Source organism: Saimiri boliviensis, chromosome 1 (genome assembly GCF_048565385.1).
Source record: "Saimiri boliviensis isolate mSaiBol1 chromosome 1, mSaiBol1.pri, whole genome shotgun sequence".
NCBI classification, from domain to species: Eukaryota; Metazoa; Chordata; class Mammalia; order Primates; family Cebidae; genus Saimiri; species Saimiri boliviensis.
This window is the reverse complement of record NC_133449.1, coordinates 24,071,814-24,093,031: the sequence shown is the minus strand read 5'-3', so window position 1 is coordinate 24,093,031 and position 21,218 is coordinate 24,071,814. Positions and strand designations below refer to the sequence as shown.

The window sequence follows — 21,218 nt, the reverse complement described above, 5'->3', positions numbered from 1 at the left end:
GCTGCAGTGAGCTGAGATCGCTCCACTGCACTCCAGTCTGGGCAAAAGAGTGAGACTCCATCTCAAAAAAGAAAAAAAAAAAGTTATGGTATATTTATTTTAAATTTCAAACAATAGAAAAGAGAAAGAGGTGATTTTACAACTATCAAATAGAAACATGGTTTTGAAGAACTGAAAAATACTGGCTTAGATAATTAAACTGTTCTGGTAAATCAGAGCTCCAGATAAGTGACAACCAAACCATTATTATTACATTAATGTCAATCCCAATTCTAATAAAACAACTATAAGGAAAACATTTATTTAGAATTCCAAAGTTAAACAAACATTTGGCCCATTTAATTTTCTTCAATGAGACAATCCATTTAAAGGTAAGACTTTAATAAAAACACAAAACTAAGTATAAGCAATTGCATTACTATTATGGCTTAAAGTTCTGATTGAACATCAATCATGTGTTTTAAAATGGAAACAGTCTTGTCACATCTTAATTAATTAAGATTGGTTAAGTATGTTGAACTACAACACTAATTTCTTCATTATTTGTATTGCTAAGGATAAAATGCTTTTCAAATGCAACAGGAAAGAAAGCTGAAAGGCCTGACTTATCACAGAGAAGGAAAGAAGTAACAATTACACAATTAAAAACAGGCAAGTAACACTGATGTTAAGGTTTTTATAAACCATCTGCACAACAAACCAAAAGGATACTAATATCTGCTCTTGTAGTTTAGTTTCCAATGTACATCTTTTGTGCAAATTTCTCCTAGGATTTCTCTTGTCTAAAGGGGGTCTCCAGGGAACCAGCAAGAAGAAATTCTGTGATTATGTTCCGATGCAATAAAGGCAAAGACCTTTCAAATTCTGAATTTGAGAAAAATAATGACTCTACCCCAATTGTGATAGCAATACCTGCGTCAGGAACATGAAAACAAAATGGGTATAATTTCTGGTATATTCTTCTTGCCTTTTCAGTTGAACGATATCTAACTTTCTTAAAAATTTTTTCATTAAGTTATGAAATCATAAATTGTTATTATAAATTACAAATTACAATTTATTGAATTCACAAAAGAAAAACATTTAAACAAGCTTATGTAACATATTTACAACAACATGAATTCTGGATTCTTCAATGTTTCACTTAAAAATTATTATACTTAGGATTTGTCAATCTAGCACTGTGCTTAAATAACTGTACATTTCCTTCATATAAATTACACTGTGGAAAAGGATCAGGAAATGAGGCAAATATCGGGATCTTAGTCCACAGTAGTCTTTACAATCCTAATTTATCTTCTAGATTTTTATTTCTGTTTATCAAAGAAGGGTGCATGTACTTCCTAAAAATTGCAAAGATAATCAGTAGAAAGGTTAGAAGAATCTAGATTTAATGCTTCTCTCCTTTTCAGCTGTTTTAGTTTTCTAAGAAAGGCTAAAGCTAAAGATATATGTTGGGTGAGGACTTACAGGGCCAACTTCATATGTTAATACCTATAAGCATGACAACAGGAATTCAAAGAACCAGGGTTTTACTCCCAAGATTGCCACTAACCTGCTTTTGTGATACTGAGCATGTAACTTGTAAGAGACTTAGTTTTTGCCACCTATAAAATAAGGATGTTGAAATGTGGTCTTCAAGGTCATTTCCAATTCAGATACTTGTGTAAGTTCCCATTTATGTAAGTATATGAATGAGCAACAGAATTACAGTAAATCCATGTGAGAGTATGGACACAGGTATACATGTAAGAATAGAAAATGGCAAAGAAATGTGTAAAAATAAATAAATATGCAGTGTTTACCTTTGAGTTTCCTTTCACAGGCAGGGTTTAGACTTTTGATAAAGAAAGGCCCAGAAGACCCACTACTGCCATCCAAATCCCCAGCACCCTCCTTTTATGCCACTGCTATACTCATATCCATAAGCAGTATAACCTAAGAGTATGTTTTCTCCACAGTATAACCATTCTTATATCTAGTCCAAGGTAGACTGATCCAGTCTATCTCGATGAGGGTTGGCAAGCTTCTCTGTAAAGAGTTTAATAGATATAGGTTTTCTTTCTCCTCTCAATAGTGCCATCCGTCAAGACAGTGCTTGCTGCCAAGCTTGACTTCTAACAAATCACTTACTGTGGCCTTCTGACAAGAGCCAGTCCTTGACTCTTCTTGATCCTGGCAAATAAACTCCTGGTACCACTGTATCAAGTTTTTATTGCTACTTAACTCCTTTTTCCTTAATTAATTCAAAGCTACAACTTCATGACTTCATCCATCTTGAATCCCAAATGTTAGTATCTTCTATCACTCACCATTGGCCCAGAAAGATGGTAAGAAAATGAACACAAAAAAGAAGGAGACAGAGACAGAGTAGATTCAGGTGAAGGACAGATGAGTATTAGTATTATTTCCCTTTTCTAGACTTTAAAAAGGAACAAGGTGCTATCTTACTGTTAATTTAAATTAAAATGTCTACTTCAGTGGGAACAGAGAATATTTCACTTTATGCAAAGTGCTCCCTAAAGAAAGAATTGTTATAACAGGGTGGAAAAAAAAAAACCCTCAATAAGCCTTTTTCTTATGCTTTTATCTAGATCACTCTGCTTCCAGCTGTGAAACTGACTGATGTTTTTAAAGCTCCCAAGGAGCCTCTACAAGTAACCATGGTTACTGGTTCAAAACAGTATAAAAAAAATTAGGAGGAGATAGCAATTTGAAGACAAAAACAGTTTTCTTAAACCTCATCAAATGAAGCTATAGCAATAAGGAGTAGGCTGATGGCTGGGCAAAGGCTTCAAGATGCTAAGTTTTCTACAGAGTCATCAGGGTGCTTGATCTCTCAGGCCAGAAGGCCCAGCACTTCAAGGAACATTTTACCTTATGCAAGAGTGATCCCCACAAAGGTAATTTAGTTATTTACTATGGACAATATCTTATAAACTCAACCAATATTCTCATCAGGAGGTCACTGAATTTGCTTTACCCAGAAGCTTACCTGAAGAAAACAAATTAAGAGCATAAAGTTGCTTAATAAACATATGAATCTGAGCCTAAAACGGAACTTATCCTTTTAATATAAAGCTGCCTAAGTCATTCTTACAAATCTCTTTCAAAAAGTTTTCATCAAATGCTCATCTTTTCAAACCCCTTAGCAACCTTTTTAGTTATTAAATAATTCATTCCTTTCATATTTGAGAGTCTATCATGTTTCAGGCACTGTATGAGACACTGGATACATCACAATAAAGAAAACAGACAAAACTCAAGCTATTATGAAACTTGTAAACTAATGGAGAAGAGAGACATTAAATACACAATTGCAAATTGTGTTAATGTGCTATGAAGAAAAACAATAAAAGGTATTTACTGGGATTTCAAGAAAACTTTATTTGATTTTTCAACAGATCAAATCCTTACAGCTATTAATGGTGGGTAACGGATACATAGAAATAATGATGGATTCACCATACTCTCTACTTTTGTATATATTTAGAAATTCTTAAAACAAAAATTTAAAAATGAAAGAAATAGGAAGAGACCTGAAAGGTAAGTAGATGTTAAAGAAGCAAAGCATGGCAAAGAAGAGTGTTCTCTAGGCCAAGAGAAGAGTAGATGCATCAATTCGGAGAACTGGGGAGGTTGGCATACTAGAGGGACTGAAGGAAAGAGAAAAAGACAGCCTAGCCTCTATAAACTTTTTTCTTTTTTGAGATGAAGTCTTGCTCTGTCGCCAGGCTGGAGTGCAGTGGCATGATCTCAGCTCACTGCAATCTTCACCTCCCAGGTTCAAGTGATTCTCCTGCCTCAGCCCCCAGTAGCTGGGACTATAGGCATGCACCACCATGCCCAGCTAATTTTTTGTATTTTTAGTAGAGACAGGGTTTCACCATGTTAGCCACGATGGTCTTGATCTCTTGACCTTGTGATCCGCCTGCCTTGGCCTCCCAAACGGCTGGGATTACAGGCGTGAGCCACTGTGCCCAGCCTATAAACTATTTTTTTAAAGCCCCACCAAAAACTAAAAAACTCTCAACTTTCACAAGCTACAGATGGCAGATATTCCAAGTGGTAATAATGGAAGCTAACTTTTTGAGCCTTCACTAAATGTCAGGCAGTGTGCTAAGAGTTACTACACTTTATTTCATAGATGTCTTAGAACAATCTATAAAAAAAGATATAATTTTTCCTAGTTTGCAGGGGAGGAAACTAAGGCACAGAGAGATCAAGAAATATGCCTAGAAATGTCTGATTGAAGAACCTGTACTTTTTCTTAACTACAATCATACATATATACTGCTTACCACATGTCCAGATGACACTATTATTATTCTTTACTTAAGAGTTCTAAATTCTTGGTCCATTTCCACAATTAGTTTGGACTTTGTGTTTAAATTATTTAATCTCTTGCTAATTTCACAAAATTGGATAGTAGCAGATTATATTAAGGTCTTCCTAGCTTTTAATGTACCTTTCCAATTACATTACTATATTTTTCATAGCAGAAGTTTATACTTACAGTATTTTATAGATTATATTATATAATTTATGCAATTATCTAAATTTTAATAATTTTTAAATAATTCAACAAATACTCACTGGTCACCTTTGTGACAGGTGCTCCACTAGGTGTTAGGAATACAGTAATAAGCAAAACGTTCAAATTCTCTGCCTTCATGGCATTTATAATTTAGCAGGAAAAGACAGACAATAAATAAAACAAACAAATAAATAATACAGTATGTTAGAACACGGTAAGTCCTATGGAGAAAAATAATCAGGAAAGGAGCACAGGAATTGCTGGTTTCTCCATGCCTATCATGAGCAAGAATTTGTTAGGCACGAAGGCAAATAAAGACAAGCAATGTCTGATTCCCTGCACTGAGCTGACTGCAATTTGGTAAACACAAATATGAAGAATTCTACAAAAGACAGATAAACAAAGTGCCATGGGTCTACACAGGGAAGAGCCACAAGACAGAAGAAATTGAGTTGCAACCTGAATTTTACTCTCTTAAAAACAAAACAAAAAAAAACTAAAAAGAAAAAAATTCCTAAAAAGAATGTGAGACCTATATATTAAATTTACATTTCAACATTTTATAAAACCTTATTGATATTTTAAGAAGATTTAAAAAAATATAGACACATACTATTTTCCTATTTGAGAAAACTATAATTAAAACTATCAAAGTTATAAGCTTAATACAAATAAAATTTAAAACTATGTTTTAGAAAAGTAACTGTATAAGAATCTCTACTACAATTAAAAGGGTAAATGTAAGAAAACCCAAGGAAATCTTGAGAGTAGATATGCTCTCGTGATTATGAAAAGATACTAATAGGCTTTTCTCATTTGCTTTTCCTTCCACTGACTTCCCTCCTATTCTGTAAGTAGCATCCATAACTTTGGTGAAGTTTAAAAATGAAAAGAGAAAGAAATAGTTAATATTTACCTTATGAATTAAAGAAAGAATTTTACAGTAAGATAAAAGTTTTGAGAGTCTGGTTTTACCAAAGAAGGAATTTGTTAGACACTAATATTTTCTGGCCAAGATTGAAAGAGTAGGATTATAGTTTCTTCCATGGTGCAGAGCAGATATCCCTTCTGCTCATGAGTTAGAATATGAGGCCTACCACTTAGGGTAGAAGGATAATATAAATTGGAAAAAGTATAAATTATAGCCGCAAACTCTTGATTCTGGACAAAGGATTGTAGGATTAAGAGGTGAGACAGAGACAGGAGACGCAAGTAACCAATACTCCCATCATCTTTCAGGCAGAGGCTGCAGAGGAAAAGAATGTCTGATGGAGTAAGGAAATTTGGGAGCTGGAACAATCAGCTCCACTTCCCACGAAGACTGTACAAAATGACTGCCTTCCAGGAACATCCCTGCCATGAGCGTGCATGTACACACACACACCCTCTCTCTCTCTCACACCACCAACTTCTTTCCTCTTCCTATGCCTACTCAACAGAAGCTGGAGATAGCCATACCAAAATATATGCACAGAAACACAGTAAGATTGAGGAGGAATGTGAGATCAGCTCTGGCATCTCTGTTATTTCTCATGTGCCATGGAAGGTACTAGGAAATTTCTGTGTGCTCTGAAGTAGTATGGAAAAGGTAACTTAAGATACAGATTGACAAGTTTGCCAGAGGGGCAAAGTAATTCCATAGCAGAGGCTTGGAAGAAAGAATATCTGGCTCAGGGGGCCAAGCCAGACCTCAGGCTATCTGTAACACCAGGGAAGATGGCCAGTGCATCTCAGGAGCCAAAAGAACAGGTCTCAAATAACATCGTTTGTTAGCTTACTAGTTTGTTAGTTCTGGTAGTACCTCAGTGGCTGCAATTCCAGGGAGAGACCAGTGAGAAACCAGAGAAGATAGTACATAGGCCGAGGGCCTTGGTGAGCTTCCACCACTACGAAGCCACACAAGCCAACCCATAAGTCTAGATTTTGTTGTGGGCAGTTCTGAGGGGACAGACAATATTTGAATGAATAGTATCCAGAAGCTAAAATATCCAAACGAACAATTTAAATTATTGGATAAGACCTAGTTTACCAGATGGGAGTAAGTCTGATACTCTTTTTTCAGCCATCCAGTGACCAGCGTTCATCCAAAGGAAGAGGTAAGTTACAGAAAAATCAAGAAGTTATATTTTCTTTGCATACCTGAGTATGAATAAGCTATAATACTGCTACAAATTTCATGATGATTATTTTATCTGAGAATTCAACAGAAATACTTTGCACATTAGAAACCAATATCAACTTAAGATTAACTGTGGACATTCAGTTCAAGATGGCACACTGAGCCCATTCATCTACCTCTTCTCTTACTAAAAACCTCAGGTCAGAAGGGTCTGGGGTGTGGGCAGGTCACAAAACAACTGAGTAAAAAACCACCGATGATGGTCAGTACAACTCTAATGACAAGTAAGTGCCAGCCACAGCATTTATCATGAGTCTAAAGTCTTTGAGGGCTTATAGTGTGAACTTTGAAATGGAGATAATAACAGGATATAGACAATCTCAATGGAGGGGGCGGGGCAAAGAAAGGCAACTCAGAACTAAGCAGAACTCTCCCTGCAGAAAAATTCCTTTCCTATAGAAGAAACTGAGGGACAGGACCCTGCTATCAGCCTTGTCACTGCAAGTGCATAAAAAAATTAGTCCAGGAACCTGTAATCCCAATGAAACCAAGGTGGGAGGACAGCTTGAGGCCAGGAGTTCCACACCAGCCTAGGCAACATACAGAGACTCCACCTTGACAAAAAAAAAATAGAAAAATTAGCTGGTATGGTAGTGAGCACTCCCCAAGCAGTCCCACCTACTTGGGAGGCTGAGCTGGAAAGATTCCTAGGTTTTGGGAGGTCAAGGATGCAGTGAGCCGTGATCACACCACTGCCGCTCCAGCCGTGGTGACAGAATGAGATCCTATCTCCAGAAAAAAAAAGAAACAGGAAAGCCCACCTCTCACTGTGGTGAGTGAGAAACCAGCTGCAGAGTCCTATGGTTGGCCATGAGACTCAGTAGATTAGACAGTATTTTGTAAAGAGAAATAATGATTTATACAGAATTATACCAATTTCCAAGATTTCAAGGGCTATCATTAAACTATCAGCATCAAAATAATTTAGGGTATTTATGTGCCCTACTCTAGACTTCTGAATCAGATTTTTGTGCATGGGGCCAGGAATCTACATTTTAACTGGGCCACCAAGCAATAGTTTTATAATTCAAGTTGGACAACCATTGTGACCTTTACTTGAAAATACTGGAAAGAAGAAAGCTAACAATCACTGGCCACTTAAAAAAAACGAAGAAGTACTAATGTGAAGAAATAGAGACACGATGACCCAAAGAAAATACAGTAAGGCAACAAAAATAAATAAAATGCCCCTAACTTTATTGGCATCCATTCTTTTATTTTTTTTTGAGATGGAGTCTTGCTCTGTTGCCACTGGAGTGCAGTGCCACGATCTTGGCTCACTGCAACCTCCCTCTCCCAGGTTCAAGCAAATCTTCTGCCTCAGCCTCCCAGGTAACTGGGATTACAGGTTCGTACCACCAAGCCTAGATAATTTTTGTATTTTTAGTAGGGACTGGGTTTCACCATGTTGGCCAGGATGGTCTCGATGGCTTGACCTCGCCCACCTCAGCCTCCCAAACCCTGGGATGGATCACAGGCGTGAGCCACCATGCCCGGCCCCTTTATTGGTATCTTGAGAGAGATTCAGGAGGCCAATAAATCCACGGAACAAACAAACAAAAAAAATATGTTCTTAAAATAATCAAGGAACAAGAATTATTTTTAGAAAATAAAAACAAAATCACGTCGCCATGTGTGTACCTATGCAACAATCTTGCATGTTCTTCACATGGACCCCAAAATCTAAAATGCAATTTAAAAAAATATTTAAAAAAAGAAAAGAAAAACAAACATTATTTTCAAAATGCAATAATATGACTTTCAGTGAATGCCAAGATGTAATAAGCCCTTTACAGCCTATCTCCCTTACTGATTACAACTAAAAGCTCTGTACAGAATACTAAAAGTAATTTCCTGAAAACTGAAAAGTAACAATGTCAAGTACATTGAGAAGGAAGTCAAAATGTGAAGAATAACCAATATGATGGTGAGTTTACTATTTTTTAAAAATCCTTCCTTCATCTACCTCTTTGACCTGAGGGTGGGCAGAGTCCCAGAATTAGGCAGCCAACTCACACAGCAAAACTCCAGTAGAAACCTCCTCTTTCTAGTGGGTATAAAACAACCATCTGTGGGTTACAAAGTGTGTGATTTGGAGCAATAAGAGGGGAGTTTCCAGTTTCTTTACTTTTTTTTTTTTCTTCTCTGCTGACTCTGCTTCAAAGCTGGTCTAAGTTATGAAGCAGCACTATGGAGGCAGCACATCTGAAAGCCTAAGAGAAACCTGTCCTTCTGTCCTGAGAAATGGGAAAGGGGCCAGGGGAACAGGAAGAATATGGGAAGAATCTTCACTATGCATTTCTCTGGGACATAACAGTGGAGGAGAGGGACACTAAGACTCTAAGAGAAAGAAACCCCTGGTATAGTGAAAGGACCAGGAAAAGAGGCTCCTGGGAGCCAGACAGCATAAGGAAAGCCTCCAAGAGAACAGAGATCTAATTCCAAGTTGTGTATGTGTAGAAAAAGCATAAAGAAGTATAGCATGTTGCCCAGGCATGGTGGCTCACGCCTGTAATCCCGATACTTTGGGAGGCCAAGGCAGGCAGACTGCTTGAGCCTGGAGTTTGAGTACAGCCTTGGCAACATGGCAAAACCTTGTTTCTACAAAAACAAAAACAAAAATTAACTGGGCGTGAGTCCCAGCTACTCTGGGGGTGAGGTAGAAGGATCACTTGAGCTCTGGAGGCAGAAGTTGCAGTGAGCTGAGATTGCACCACTAAGCACCTGTGGTCCCAGCTGCTAGGAAGGCTGAGCTGGGAGAATCCCTTGAGCCCAATGGGTCAATGCTGCAGTGAGTCCAGATCATGCCACTGTACATCAGCCTGGGCTAGAGAGGAAGATTTTGTCTTTAAAAAAAAAAAAAAAAAAAAAAGTATAGCACAGGTGGGAGGAGATGAACATCAATTAAAAACACCCAGATTGGGAGGCTGAGGCAGGAGGATCACCTGAGGTCAGGAGTTAGAGACCAGCCTGGTCAATATGGCGAAACCTCATCTCTACTAAAAGTACAAAAATTAGCCAAGCATGGTGGCAGGTGCCTGAATCCCAGTTACTCAGGAGGCTGAGGCAGGAGAATCTCTTGAACCTGGGTGGCAGAGGTTGCAGTGAGCCGAGAACATGCCACTGCACTCCAGCCTGGGCAACAAGAGCAAGACTCCATCTCAAAAAAACAGACAGACAAAAAACACCCAGAAAGATGCAATAATTCAGAGACATCAATCCTCCCCCAAATAACGTTTTTTGTTTGTCTGAGACAAGGTCTGGCTCTGCCGCCCAGGCTGGAGTACAGCAGCCTGATCTCCACTCACTGCAACCTTCGCCTCCCAGGCTTAAGCAATTCTCACACCTCAGCCACCTGAGTAGCTGGGACCACAGGCAGACAACACTAGCCTGGCTAATTTTTGTATTTTTATAGAGACAGGGTTTTTCCATGTTGCCCAGACTGATCTCAAACTCCTGAGCTCACGTGATCCACCTGCCTCAGTCTCCCAAAGTGATGGGATTACAGGTGAGAGCTACCACACCCAACCCCAAATAAATCTTTAACTCAATGCAATCATAATTAAAATCCTTCATATGTTTACTTTTTAATTTGATGAATATATTCTCAAATTAATTTGGAAAAATACTGAAGAATAAAACATTTTTGAAAGACTAATAAAAGACTTTAATGCTACAATAACATTAAAAATACATCATAATTATGCTGTGACAGAGAATTAGATCAAAGAAACATTGAGACAAAGAAATCTATGTGTATATGAAAATCTTACATTAGATAAAGTATACTTTGAAGTCTGTGGGTATAAATGAAACATTTACTAAATGCTATCAGAACTAATAATCTATTTTAGGACAAATAAGTTAGATTTCTACATATCATTTATAAAAATTATGAAAGATCAAATACTTAAAAATATTCAAAGAAGATGAAAGACCAATACACGTATGACAAAAAAAGTAAAAGAAAACTATAACTTAAGTGACATTGCTTTTTTAATCTTTTAGATTCCCAATATGTTAAAAAAAAAAATCTGTGAATGTAAGTGTCTGTCTGCATTCACTGAATGTGTCAAATGTTTGGAAATTCCTACACTAAAAAAAGAGAAAAAATATAGAGAAAAAAAGTAGATCTGAAGACTTAAACATTTCAAAACTTATATACATTTAAAAAAATCACAAAGTAAAAAGACAAATAGAAAGAGTAAATGTATTTGTACAAAACATGACAAAGTTAATATTCTTAATATATTCAAAATTCATATATCATGCTATAAAAATTGGTAAGACTCCAATGAATAAGTAGATAGAGAACTCTAAATACAACAAAGAAACAACTTAAAATGAAATGCAATAATCTACATGCCAATTTAGCAAACACTGGGGTAGGGGAACACCCAATGGGATAATGCGGTGAAGCAGGCATGCTCACTTGCTGACAATGGGGAAAAGTTAACACAGTCTTACTAAGGAGCAATTTGACACATTAAGAACAAAGAACCTCAAAAAAAAAAAGCAGATGTCCTCTGACAGATTAAAATTTGGGAAAGTCTTCAATTCTAGCCTCACATTTGACAGCTGCATTTTTTAAAAAGTCACATACCATTTTGAACACCAGTTTCTTCAATGTAAAATATCAATACCAGTCACTAATTCACAGAGTTGTAATATTTAAAAGAGAAAAACATGTAAAAATGTCTGAAAAACTGCAAAGCACAGGGTTGCCTAAGGGTCTGTAAACTTGGGGAAATTTTAGAAGATCTTCAAACTCTGACTGAACATGTGTGAATGTTTGTGAAAGATCTACACAGCTCTATCAGACTCTCGAAAGGGCCCTGATCCAAAAGAAAACTGAAAACCACTAAAGGCATGGAAAATAAAAGTAAGAATCTTCTTCCCAGTGTCCAAAAACTGTGTTGTTGCCTGACACACTATAGGCCCAAATTAGGAATTCACTGTGAAAATCCAGGTCATATTTAAGATGATATTCAACTTACCCTGTTAATTTCTAAGCCCCTCAGAGTAGGATTTAGTGATTTCTGAGGAGATTAATTCATTCTCTGATGTAGCTGTAAATGGAACCTGAAATTAGGAAAACAGTAAGTTAATCAATTGGATCTAATTGGATCAATCACATGAAATTAATGCAGTCTACTTTTGAAAATGCATGGGGGAAGCAGTAAATAAATTTAGTAGATTTAAAGTACTATTCTGAATTCATAAAGATACACATAATTAATATATAAACTACACTGGGACATTTCTTCTGAAGCAAACAAAAACAAAATTGTATATATTTTAATAAAATGGAATATAGAAAATAAATTCTATAAAATAATTTTTATCATTTGAAAAATAATAGCTTTTTAAAAAATTGACATTTAATAACTATATATTTATGGGGTACAGTGATATTTCAATACATATATACAATGTGTAATGTGTAATAATCAAATCAGGGTAATTAGCATATCAATCCCCTTAAACATTTATCATTTCTTTGTGTTAGCAGCATTCAAAATCTTCTCTTCTATTTAAAAACATACACTAAATTATGTTAATGATAGTCACTCTACATTGCTACAGAAGACCAGAACTTATTCCTCCCATCTAACCTATAATTTTCTGTTATCCAACCTCTCCCAATACCCATCTCCCAATTACTCTTCCTGCCTTTAGTAACCGCAATTATATTCTTTCCTTTTACATGCTCAACTTTGTCTCCCACAATATAAGGAAGAATGCCATATTGGTCCTTCTGTGTCTGACTTATTTAACTTTTTTTTTTTTTGAGACGGAGTCTCACTTTGTTGCCAGGCCAGAGTGCAGTGGTGAGACCTCAGCTCACTGCAACCTCCACCTCCCAAGTTCAAGCGATTCTCCTGCCTCAGCCTCCAGAGCAGCTGGGGCTACGGTTACATGCCACCACATCCAGCTAATTTTTATATATTTAGTAGAGATGGAGTTTCACCATGTTGGCCAAGATGGTCTTGAACTTTAAACCTGGTCATCCACCTGCCTTGGCCTCCCAAAGCACAGGGATTACAGGCGTGAGCCACCGTGCCCAGCCTGACTTATTTAACTTAATATGCTGTCCTCCAGGCTCATCCATGTTGCTGCAAATGACAGGATGTCATTCTTTTTTATGGCTGAATAGTATTCCATTCTGTATATATACCATATCTTCTTTATCCATTCATCTGTTGATACATATTTAGGTTGATTCTCTAGCTTGGTTACTGTGATATGCCGCAATAAACATGGGAGTATAGCTATCTCTTTGACACACTGTTATCCTTCACTTTGGATAAATACATAGAAGTGGGATTGCTGAAACACATGGCAGTTCTATTTCTAGTTTTGAGAAGTATCCACACTGTCTTCCATAATGGTGGTCCTAATTTATATCCCCATCAATAGTGTATGAGTGCCCTTTTCTCCAAATCTTTGCCAGCGTTTATTTTTTGTCTCTTTGATAATAGCCATTCTGAGGTGAAATAATCCTCATTATGGTTTTGATTTGCAATTCCCCGATGATTACTAAAGTTTAACATTTTTTCATGTGTTTGTTGGCCTTTTGCATGTTCCTTTTGAGAAATGTCTAGTCAGGTCATTAGCCTATTTCTTAATTGAATTATTGGCTTTTTGCTGTTGGAGCTTTTTACTTATTTTGGATATTAATCTCTTATCAGAAGAATAGTTTGCAAATATTTTCTCCCATTCTTCAGGTTGTCTCATTACTCTGTTGATTGTTTTCTCTGCTGTGAAGTTTTTTAGCTTGATATAATACCATTTGTCTATTGTTGCTTTTGTTGGACCTGTGCTTTTGAAGTTTTAGCCATGAAATCTTTGCACAGATCAATGTCCTGAAGCATTCTACTTAGGTTTTCTTTTAGTAGCTCTACAGTTTCAGATCTTACATTTAAGTCTTAAAACATGTGGAGCTGATTTTTTTGTATGATGAGAGATGAGGGTCTAGTTTCATTCTTCCACATATGGATGTGTAGTTTTCCCAGCACTATCTATTGAAAAGGCTTGTCTTTTCCCCAATGTATGTTCTTGGTGCCTTTGTTAAAAATCAGTTGGCTCTAAATATGCAGATTTATTTTGGGGTTCTTGCTCCATTGGTCTATGTGTCTGTTTTTATACCAGTGCATGCTGTTTGGGTTACTACTGCTTTGCAGTATATTTTGAAGTCAGATAATGTGATGTCTCCAAGGTCCTCTCTCACCTCTCAGGAATTCTTTGCCTATTTGGGATCTTCTGTGGTTTCATACACATTTTAGGATTAATTTTTTTTCTATTTCTGTGAAGAATGTCATTGGTATTTTGATAGGGCTTGTGCTGAATTTGTACATTGCTTTAGGTAGTATGGTCATTTTGACAATATTAACTCTTTGTTAATCCATGAACATGAAATATGTTTCCCTTTTTTGTATGTTCTCTTCAATTTATTTCATCAGTGTTTTGTAGTTTTTATTGTAGAGATCTTTCACCTCCTTAAATTTATTCCTAGGTAGGGTTTCTTTTGTAGTTATTATAAATAGAATTGCTTTCTTTTCCAGCTAGTTGATTATTAACGTATAGAAATGCTACTGATTTTTGTATGTTGATTTTGTACTCTACAACTTTATTGAATTTATCAATTTTAAAATTGATAAGTGGAGTTTCTACGTTTTCCTATATATAATATCATGTCATCTGCAAACAGAGACAATTTGACTTCCTCTTTTCCAATTTAGATGCCCTCATTTCTTTCTCTTGCCTATCTGCTCTGGCTAAGACTTCCAGTACTATGTTGAATAAGAGTGATAAAAGTGGGCATCCTTGTCTTAATCCTTTTCTTAAAGGAAAAACTTTCAACTTTCCCCATTCGGTATAATGTTAGCTGTGGGTTTGTCATATATGACCTTTAACTGTACTGAGATATATTCCTTCTATGTCTAACTTGTTGAGAGATTTTGCATGAGGCGGTTAAATTTTATCAAATGATTTTTTCTGCACCTGTTGGGATGATCATCTGGTTTTTGTACTTCATTCTGTTGATGTGATGAATCACTTTTATTGATTTGCATATGTTGAACCATCCCTAGGATAAATCCCACGTAATCATGCTGTATAATCTTTTTGATGTGCTGTTGGATTCAGTTTGCTCGTATTTCATTGAAGATTTTTGCACCTGTGTTCATCAGGAATATTGGCCTGTAGTTTTCTGTTTTTGTTATATATCCTGACCTTGGAAGTGAAGAAGCTGGCAGCCCAAAAAACCCCATAGGCCCAGTTTGCCCCTAAAACCAACCAGTCAAACAAAATAAAATTCTGTTTTCTCTAGGCAAAGAATAAGGAAAGACACAATCCACACAAAGGCCATTATACCTAACAAAACATCACCAAAAACAAAAGAAAAAAACAACTCTGCGCCCGTAGGTCCCACCCCAACCAGCAAAGGTGACACAGGGAGCCTAGAAGTCTGCTATCCTCTGGCTGTAATAGGGCACTCAAGTCTCCCTGCACCAGTGATGTCAGAGAAGGCCAGTCCCTGCCATGTGATCATGAGACCTCCTTTTCTATAGTGTCTGTGAAGACCACATGGAGAGCTTGGATCTTCCCCTGGTAGTAACAAGGTACCCTTCTCCCTGTCTACCACAGGCTGTTTTTAGAGAAGCCTAGTAGTAAGTCAGGCCTTTCACCATCACACAGTAAAGAGACTATCCCCCTGTGGAGGATATGTGGGGAATAATGACTTATTCCTGCCCCTTCCGGTCAGGGAGAAATCAATGGGGGCTGGAACTCCCATCCATGACCAGCAGTAACAAAGAATCTCCCCCTAAATTGAGTGTCAAGGAGGCAAAGTAGAGAACCTAGATTTGTATCCCGACATGAAAGTAATGAGGCACAGCACTCCCTCCTTCTCATGCTGGGGCAGGGCCAGAGGAAGCCAACTAAATCAGAGCATTTAAATAATACCCGGAGTGTCAGCCCTTAACACCAAAAATGTCCAGGTATCAAAAATCACTCGTCATACCAAGATCCAGGAATATCTCAAACAGAATGAAAAAAGACAATCCACAGAAGCCAATACCAAGATGATGGAGGTGTTAAAATTACCTGAAAAGCATTTTTAAGCAGCCATCATAAAAATGACTCAAGGAGCCATTACAGATATACTCGAAACAACAAAATAATTGAGAGTCTCAAAAACAAAGAAAGATACAAAGCACATACTGAAAAGAAAGAAAAGATACAGAGAAGAACCAAATGGAAATTTCAGAACTGAAAAATACAATAGCTGAAACAAAAGATGGAATGGATGGATGTAATAGTAGAATGAAAGAGACAGAGAAAAGAATCACTGAACTAGAAGACAGAACAATTAGATACTATCCAGTGTAAACGACAGAGAGAAAATAGCCTGAAAACAAATATTTAGAGCCTCAAGACCCGTGTGACTGTACCAAAAGATCTATCTTCTGCCATGGAGTTCAACAAGGAGAGAACAAAGTGGGCAGGGCTAAAAAAGTGCTCTAGGAAATAAAACCAAGTAACTTTCCAAGTTTGGCAAAATACATAAATTTATAGATTCAAGAAGATAAGTGAACCATAAACAGGATAAACCCAAAGCAATCCACATTAAGGCATATCATAGTTAAACTTCAGAAAGCTAAAGACACAGAAAATGTAATAAAAACAGTAAGTGAGAAAATGATCATTTATCTATCTATAAGGGAAAATAATTCAAATGACAGCAGACATCTCATCAGAAACAAAGGAGCAATGAAAGAAGAGGCACAACATTTTGTACTGAAGTCCACATCTGCTCATCTGTGTCTATTTTTGCATCTGTTTTTTCTCTTGTTCCTAACTCTTGGCATGCGTGGAATCTGTGGACTCAATGTCAAACACTGTATGATTAAAAATTATAAAGGATGTGAATTTTATCTTCAATTCAAGAGCATTTTTTACTTTCTGGTTTGCAGTAGGAGTTAATCCCATCAGAGATCAAGCTAACTTGAAGCTTGTTTTCAATCTTATTAAGACCTAGTCTACTTCTGTTTCACTCTTACTGCTAGGATGCAGTTGTTCAACCTAGGGTGTTTACCAGGATGCCTCTACCTCTAGCACCATGAAACTGCTGAAAACTTTGCTGAGCTTCTCAGTTTGTTAGCAGCCACTTTCTGCTTGACTTTATTGCCTATTCTGAAGGGAAACATGGCTCAGACTTCTAGGCTCACTTCTCTGTGACTGTCTTAGCCACTCAAGCTCTAGCTACCTTGGTAACCATGAATTCCAACAGTCTCTCACTGGGGTTTGGGGACTCCTGGTTTAACTAAATTCCCTGAGATAACCTGTCTTACATGGCAAAGGTGGATTAACTCCTTGAGTTATATAGCTCTTCCTATGTCAAACTCTGTTGAAAAAGCATCAGTTACTTCTCATGTAGAAGAATAAAGTCCCATCTTGTTAGCTAACTCTGCAAGTCCACTCAGAGTTCTATCCTTATCTATGCATAACCTCCTGCCTTATTCTCCAGTCAATTCCTACTGTCAGGTCTTTCCTCAGACAAATCCCTCTTCCTGGAGTAGCACTCCCATCTTCTGGCTCCCAAGAGAATCCATATCCTACTAAACTTGCAAACCCCAGTTCAAATTCCTCTAAAAACTCATCAACCAACTTGTTCTCCATCTCCCTTACTCATTAAGATATTTGAGAACAGGTTCTATATATGTGTGTTTTAAATTCTTTTTAAACTCAGTATTATTCTATTGTTCATTTAAAAAAAAGTACTACTAATAATTTGTCAGTACCCACCACATGCCAAGCTTTTCTAAACCCTGGTTTTACAGGAGAGAACAAAAAGGATATATCCCTGTTGTCACAGTGCTTACACTTATATGTAATGGATATGAACTATTCAGGTATTAATTTAGCATAATGCATCAAAAATTTCCCTGTAGACCAATTAGGTTGTCTTCAGTTTTTAACTATGATAAGTAATGGCACTGTAAATGCAGCTCTAACATAGCTTTTGAAATTCATTTTATTTACTTAGGGTCAATTCCCAGGAGTAAGAACATTAATCCATGGCCTTAGATATGTTTACGGCTTTAAGATATATACTATGGGCTGGGCATGGTGGCTCACGCCTGTAATCCCAGCACTTCGGGAGGCCAAAGCGGGTGGATCATAAGATTAGGAGATCGAGACCATCCTGGCTAACACAATGAAATCCCATCTCTACTAAAAATACAAAAACTTAGCCAGGCATGGTGGCACACACCTGTAGCCCCAGCTACTTGGGAGGCAGAGGCAGGAGGATCATTTAAACCAGGGAGGCAGAGGTTGAAGTGAGCTGAGATCGAGCCACTGCACTCCAGCCTGAATGACAGAGCAAGACTCTGTCTCAAAAAAAAAAAAAAAAAAAAGACATATACTACCATACTACCTTTCAAATGAGCTGTTCCAATTCCAAAAGCAATGCATGAACACTTGATTCCCTATGGAATTCTTTAGTATGGTTACTCAATAAGTATAAAAAAAAGTTATTCACTATTGTTTCTAATTACTAATGAGGTAATAACTCTAACTTGAGAGCTAATGGGCATGTCTGTCCTTTATTAATGTAGTTACTGAAATCTTAGTGTTATAAATATTTTCATAATACGGTAATCATGTAAGGTCATATTTGTGTTTCCACTTTGTTATTTTTCTTTTTAGTTTTAATTGTATTTGGTTTCTTCATACAGATGTGCTTAATTTTTACAATCACTTCTTCACAGTCTTCTCACATTAAAAGATTACTATTTTCAGTTTTAGTAGTTTTTCCATTTTAAAAAGGTCAACCATAACATTTGCATATGAAAAGGCTCTACAGGAACTTTCCTAACTGTGATCTGATCATCCCAAAACTTATTAAACAATTCTACCACTGACAGATTTTATGCTTGTTCATTGTATACTAAATTACTAAACTAGATTTTCTCAATACTATAGGTATTTGCTTTTCTTAAAATAATATGTTCAGGTTTCTGAAACTAGAAGTACCAGAATTAAAATTTAAAAAAAAATTGCCAGTAGCCAGGCAAAAGAATAAGTTGTGAGGTATGTCACTGCCTACCCACATGTAAACCTATGGAAAATACAATCCCATAGAAGGTATCTGTCTATCCAACTATGACCACAGCTGAGTTAATTTCAAAGATAAACGTAGATGCAGTTGAATTTTAACTTAAATTTGAAGGGATAACTTGCTTAAAAATGTTTTCAGAAAGACTGAACCATGACAAAGCATAGAAATAAAAAGCTACTGTGATATAAAAGTTGTCTATTGCAAGTCAGGTAAGGGCAATTAAAGGCAGTAAAACTTGCACAATCTCTCAAAACAGATCATTGAATTATCAGAGCTGGAAGACACTGGTGTGACCAATTTACATATTACAAAATATTATCACCTAAGTGCTGGAGATCAATCTGTCAAAAGTTTCCAGCTGACTCAAAAAGGAAGTTATTTAATTCACAGCTTATCTACAGAAAAACTGAAACCATGAGTTTAGCCAAAAAGAAAATCAGTTAAATTCTACACATTTCCCATATGACTCAAAATTATACTGTCAATCATAACGTGTAAAAAGACCAAGAAAGCAAGCGCAGGTAAGGAAAAGTGGCATATCAGAATTTGGAAGACAATCAGACTCAATCTTATTTTTCCCAAAAAGGTAAGGTAGAAGTTATATGGATAAATGCATATTTCTGTGAGTAAACCTTTAAGGATTTTAAAAATAAACTTAGTGTTTCTTTTTTCATGAAACTATATTAAATTTGTGGTATATTTCATAATTAATAGTGTTCAAATTGAGAAAATGCAAGTTGTATATTTGTGTCTACATTTATTTGGTTACTAATTTATTCACTCATTCATTTGAGTAGAGAAAAGCAATCAGAAAAACAGATAACAAAACTAAAGACATAATGCGCCGGGCGTGGTGGCTCAAGCCTGTAATCCCAGCACTTTGGGAGGCTGAGGCGGGTGGATCACGAGGTCAAGAGATCGAGACCATCCTGGTCAACACGGTGAAACCCCGTCTCTACTAAAAATACAAAAAATTAGCTGGGCATGATGGCTCGTGCCTGTAATCCTAGCTACTCAGGAGGCTGAGGCAGGAGAATTGCCTGAACCCAGGAGGCGGAGGTTGCGGTGAGCCGAGATCGTGCCATTGCACTCCAGCCTGGGTAACAAGAGCGAAACTCCATCTCAAAAAAAAAAAAAAAAAAAAAAAAAAAGACATAATGCATGCAGATCAAACACTTCCAAGAGCCTAAACATTACTATGATGCAGAAAAATAGATAAGGAAAATATAATCCAGCTGAAAAATGACAACCAGTTAGACAAACTAGCAACTAACAGAGACAAACAAACAAACAAAAAACAGGTAAAATTAAAAGTAAATACTAGCAAACAAAGAGCTGAGAAAAAGCAAGTAAGTATGGGTCTTACTTTAGTTAAAAATACTAAGAACTTATTTAAACTGTGTGGTAGTTGACCAAGACTCAGAATACCATAATTCTTGATCAGCCACCCTACTACTGCAGTAGGTTCCAGACGGTGAAAGTGAGAGGGGAATGCATGAGGTGAAATCATCTGTTTATCATCATCAAAGAGTTTGGACCATAGTTACTGGTAAGCCAAACACCTGAAACACTGAGATCAAGCAAACTTGATATGCAGTCTATACAGAATGAGAGATGAACTTAGGCCCACATCTTAATCCACAGAAAAAGGAGGAGGAGAAGTTAATGAAGAATTTCTACAAATAGCTATGATGGAGTAACAAATACTAGATTTGTTCTCCCAGCTTATACTACCAGAAAACTGGATAAAACAGATGAAACAATGGTTTTTAGATATTGGACAACAGTCAGAGCAGAGTGGGATCCCTGAGAAAGGGTGAAAAAATGATGTGAGTCCTATATTTGCCCGACCTCACACCCTTGAAGCAGTTTATAAGATGCAGTGTACAAAAGGGAGATAGGGCTTAAACAGAGCCTCACAGTCTCAAAGAGTTGAGGTCACAAAGACTGACACTAAGTGGGGCCAAGGAAGCCAGAATTTGTGGACTAGCCTAACAGAGAGAAAGAAACTACATACAGAGACAGTGCCTTTGAGACATGCAAAGGAGTTCCTGCAAGCTGCTGGTAGAAGGCTGTTATGTCCTTTGTGGAAGAAAACCACCTGAGGCTGGAGAAAGGACTACCAAACCAAAAAAAAAAAAAAAAAAAAAAAAAAAACCACGCAAAAGGCCAAGGAATTTCTGAAACTCATACAAGGCTATGAATAGTTTGTATTCCAACAGAGTAGAGTGAAAAGACCTCCTAATACATGAAACATCATGTAAAGTCCTCAGAAGGGAATCAGCTTCTAAATTAGCTTTAGGAGAAAAGTCCACTACTCCAGACTCACCCTATGAAAGCTTCCTTAAAACAAAGCAAGACTCAAAGGGCATCAA

The 21,218-nt window shown here is 36.9% G+C and overlaps 1 protein-coding gene across 1 annotated transcript in view; it reads right to left on the bottom strand.

The window, feature by feature from the left end:
* The window catches only part of LOC104652530 (uncharacterized), a 147,013-nt gene that overhangs the window by 40,895 nt on the left and 84,900 nt on the right, over positions 1-21,218 (bottom strand). Inside the window, exon 6 of the mRNA XM_074394051.1 lies at positions 11,714-11,798. Within this exon, the coding sequence (XP_074250152.1) occupies positions 11,718-11,798 (81 nt within the window). The 3' untranslated portion in view covers positions 11,714-11,717. The remainder of the gene's footprint in view (positions 1-11,713; positions 11,799-21,218) is intronic.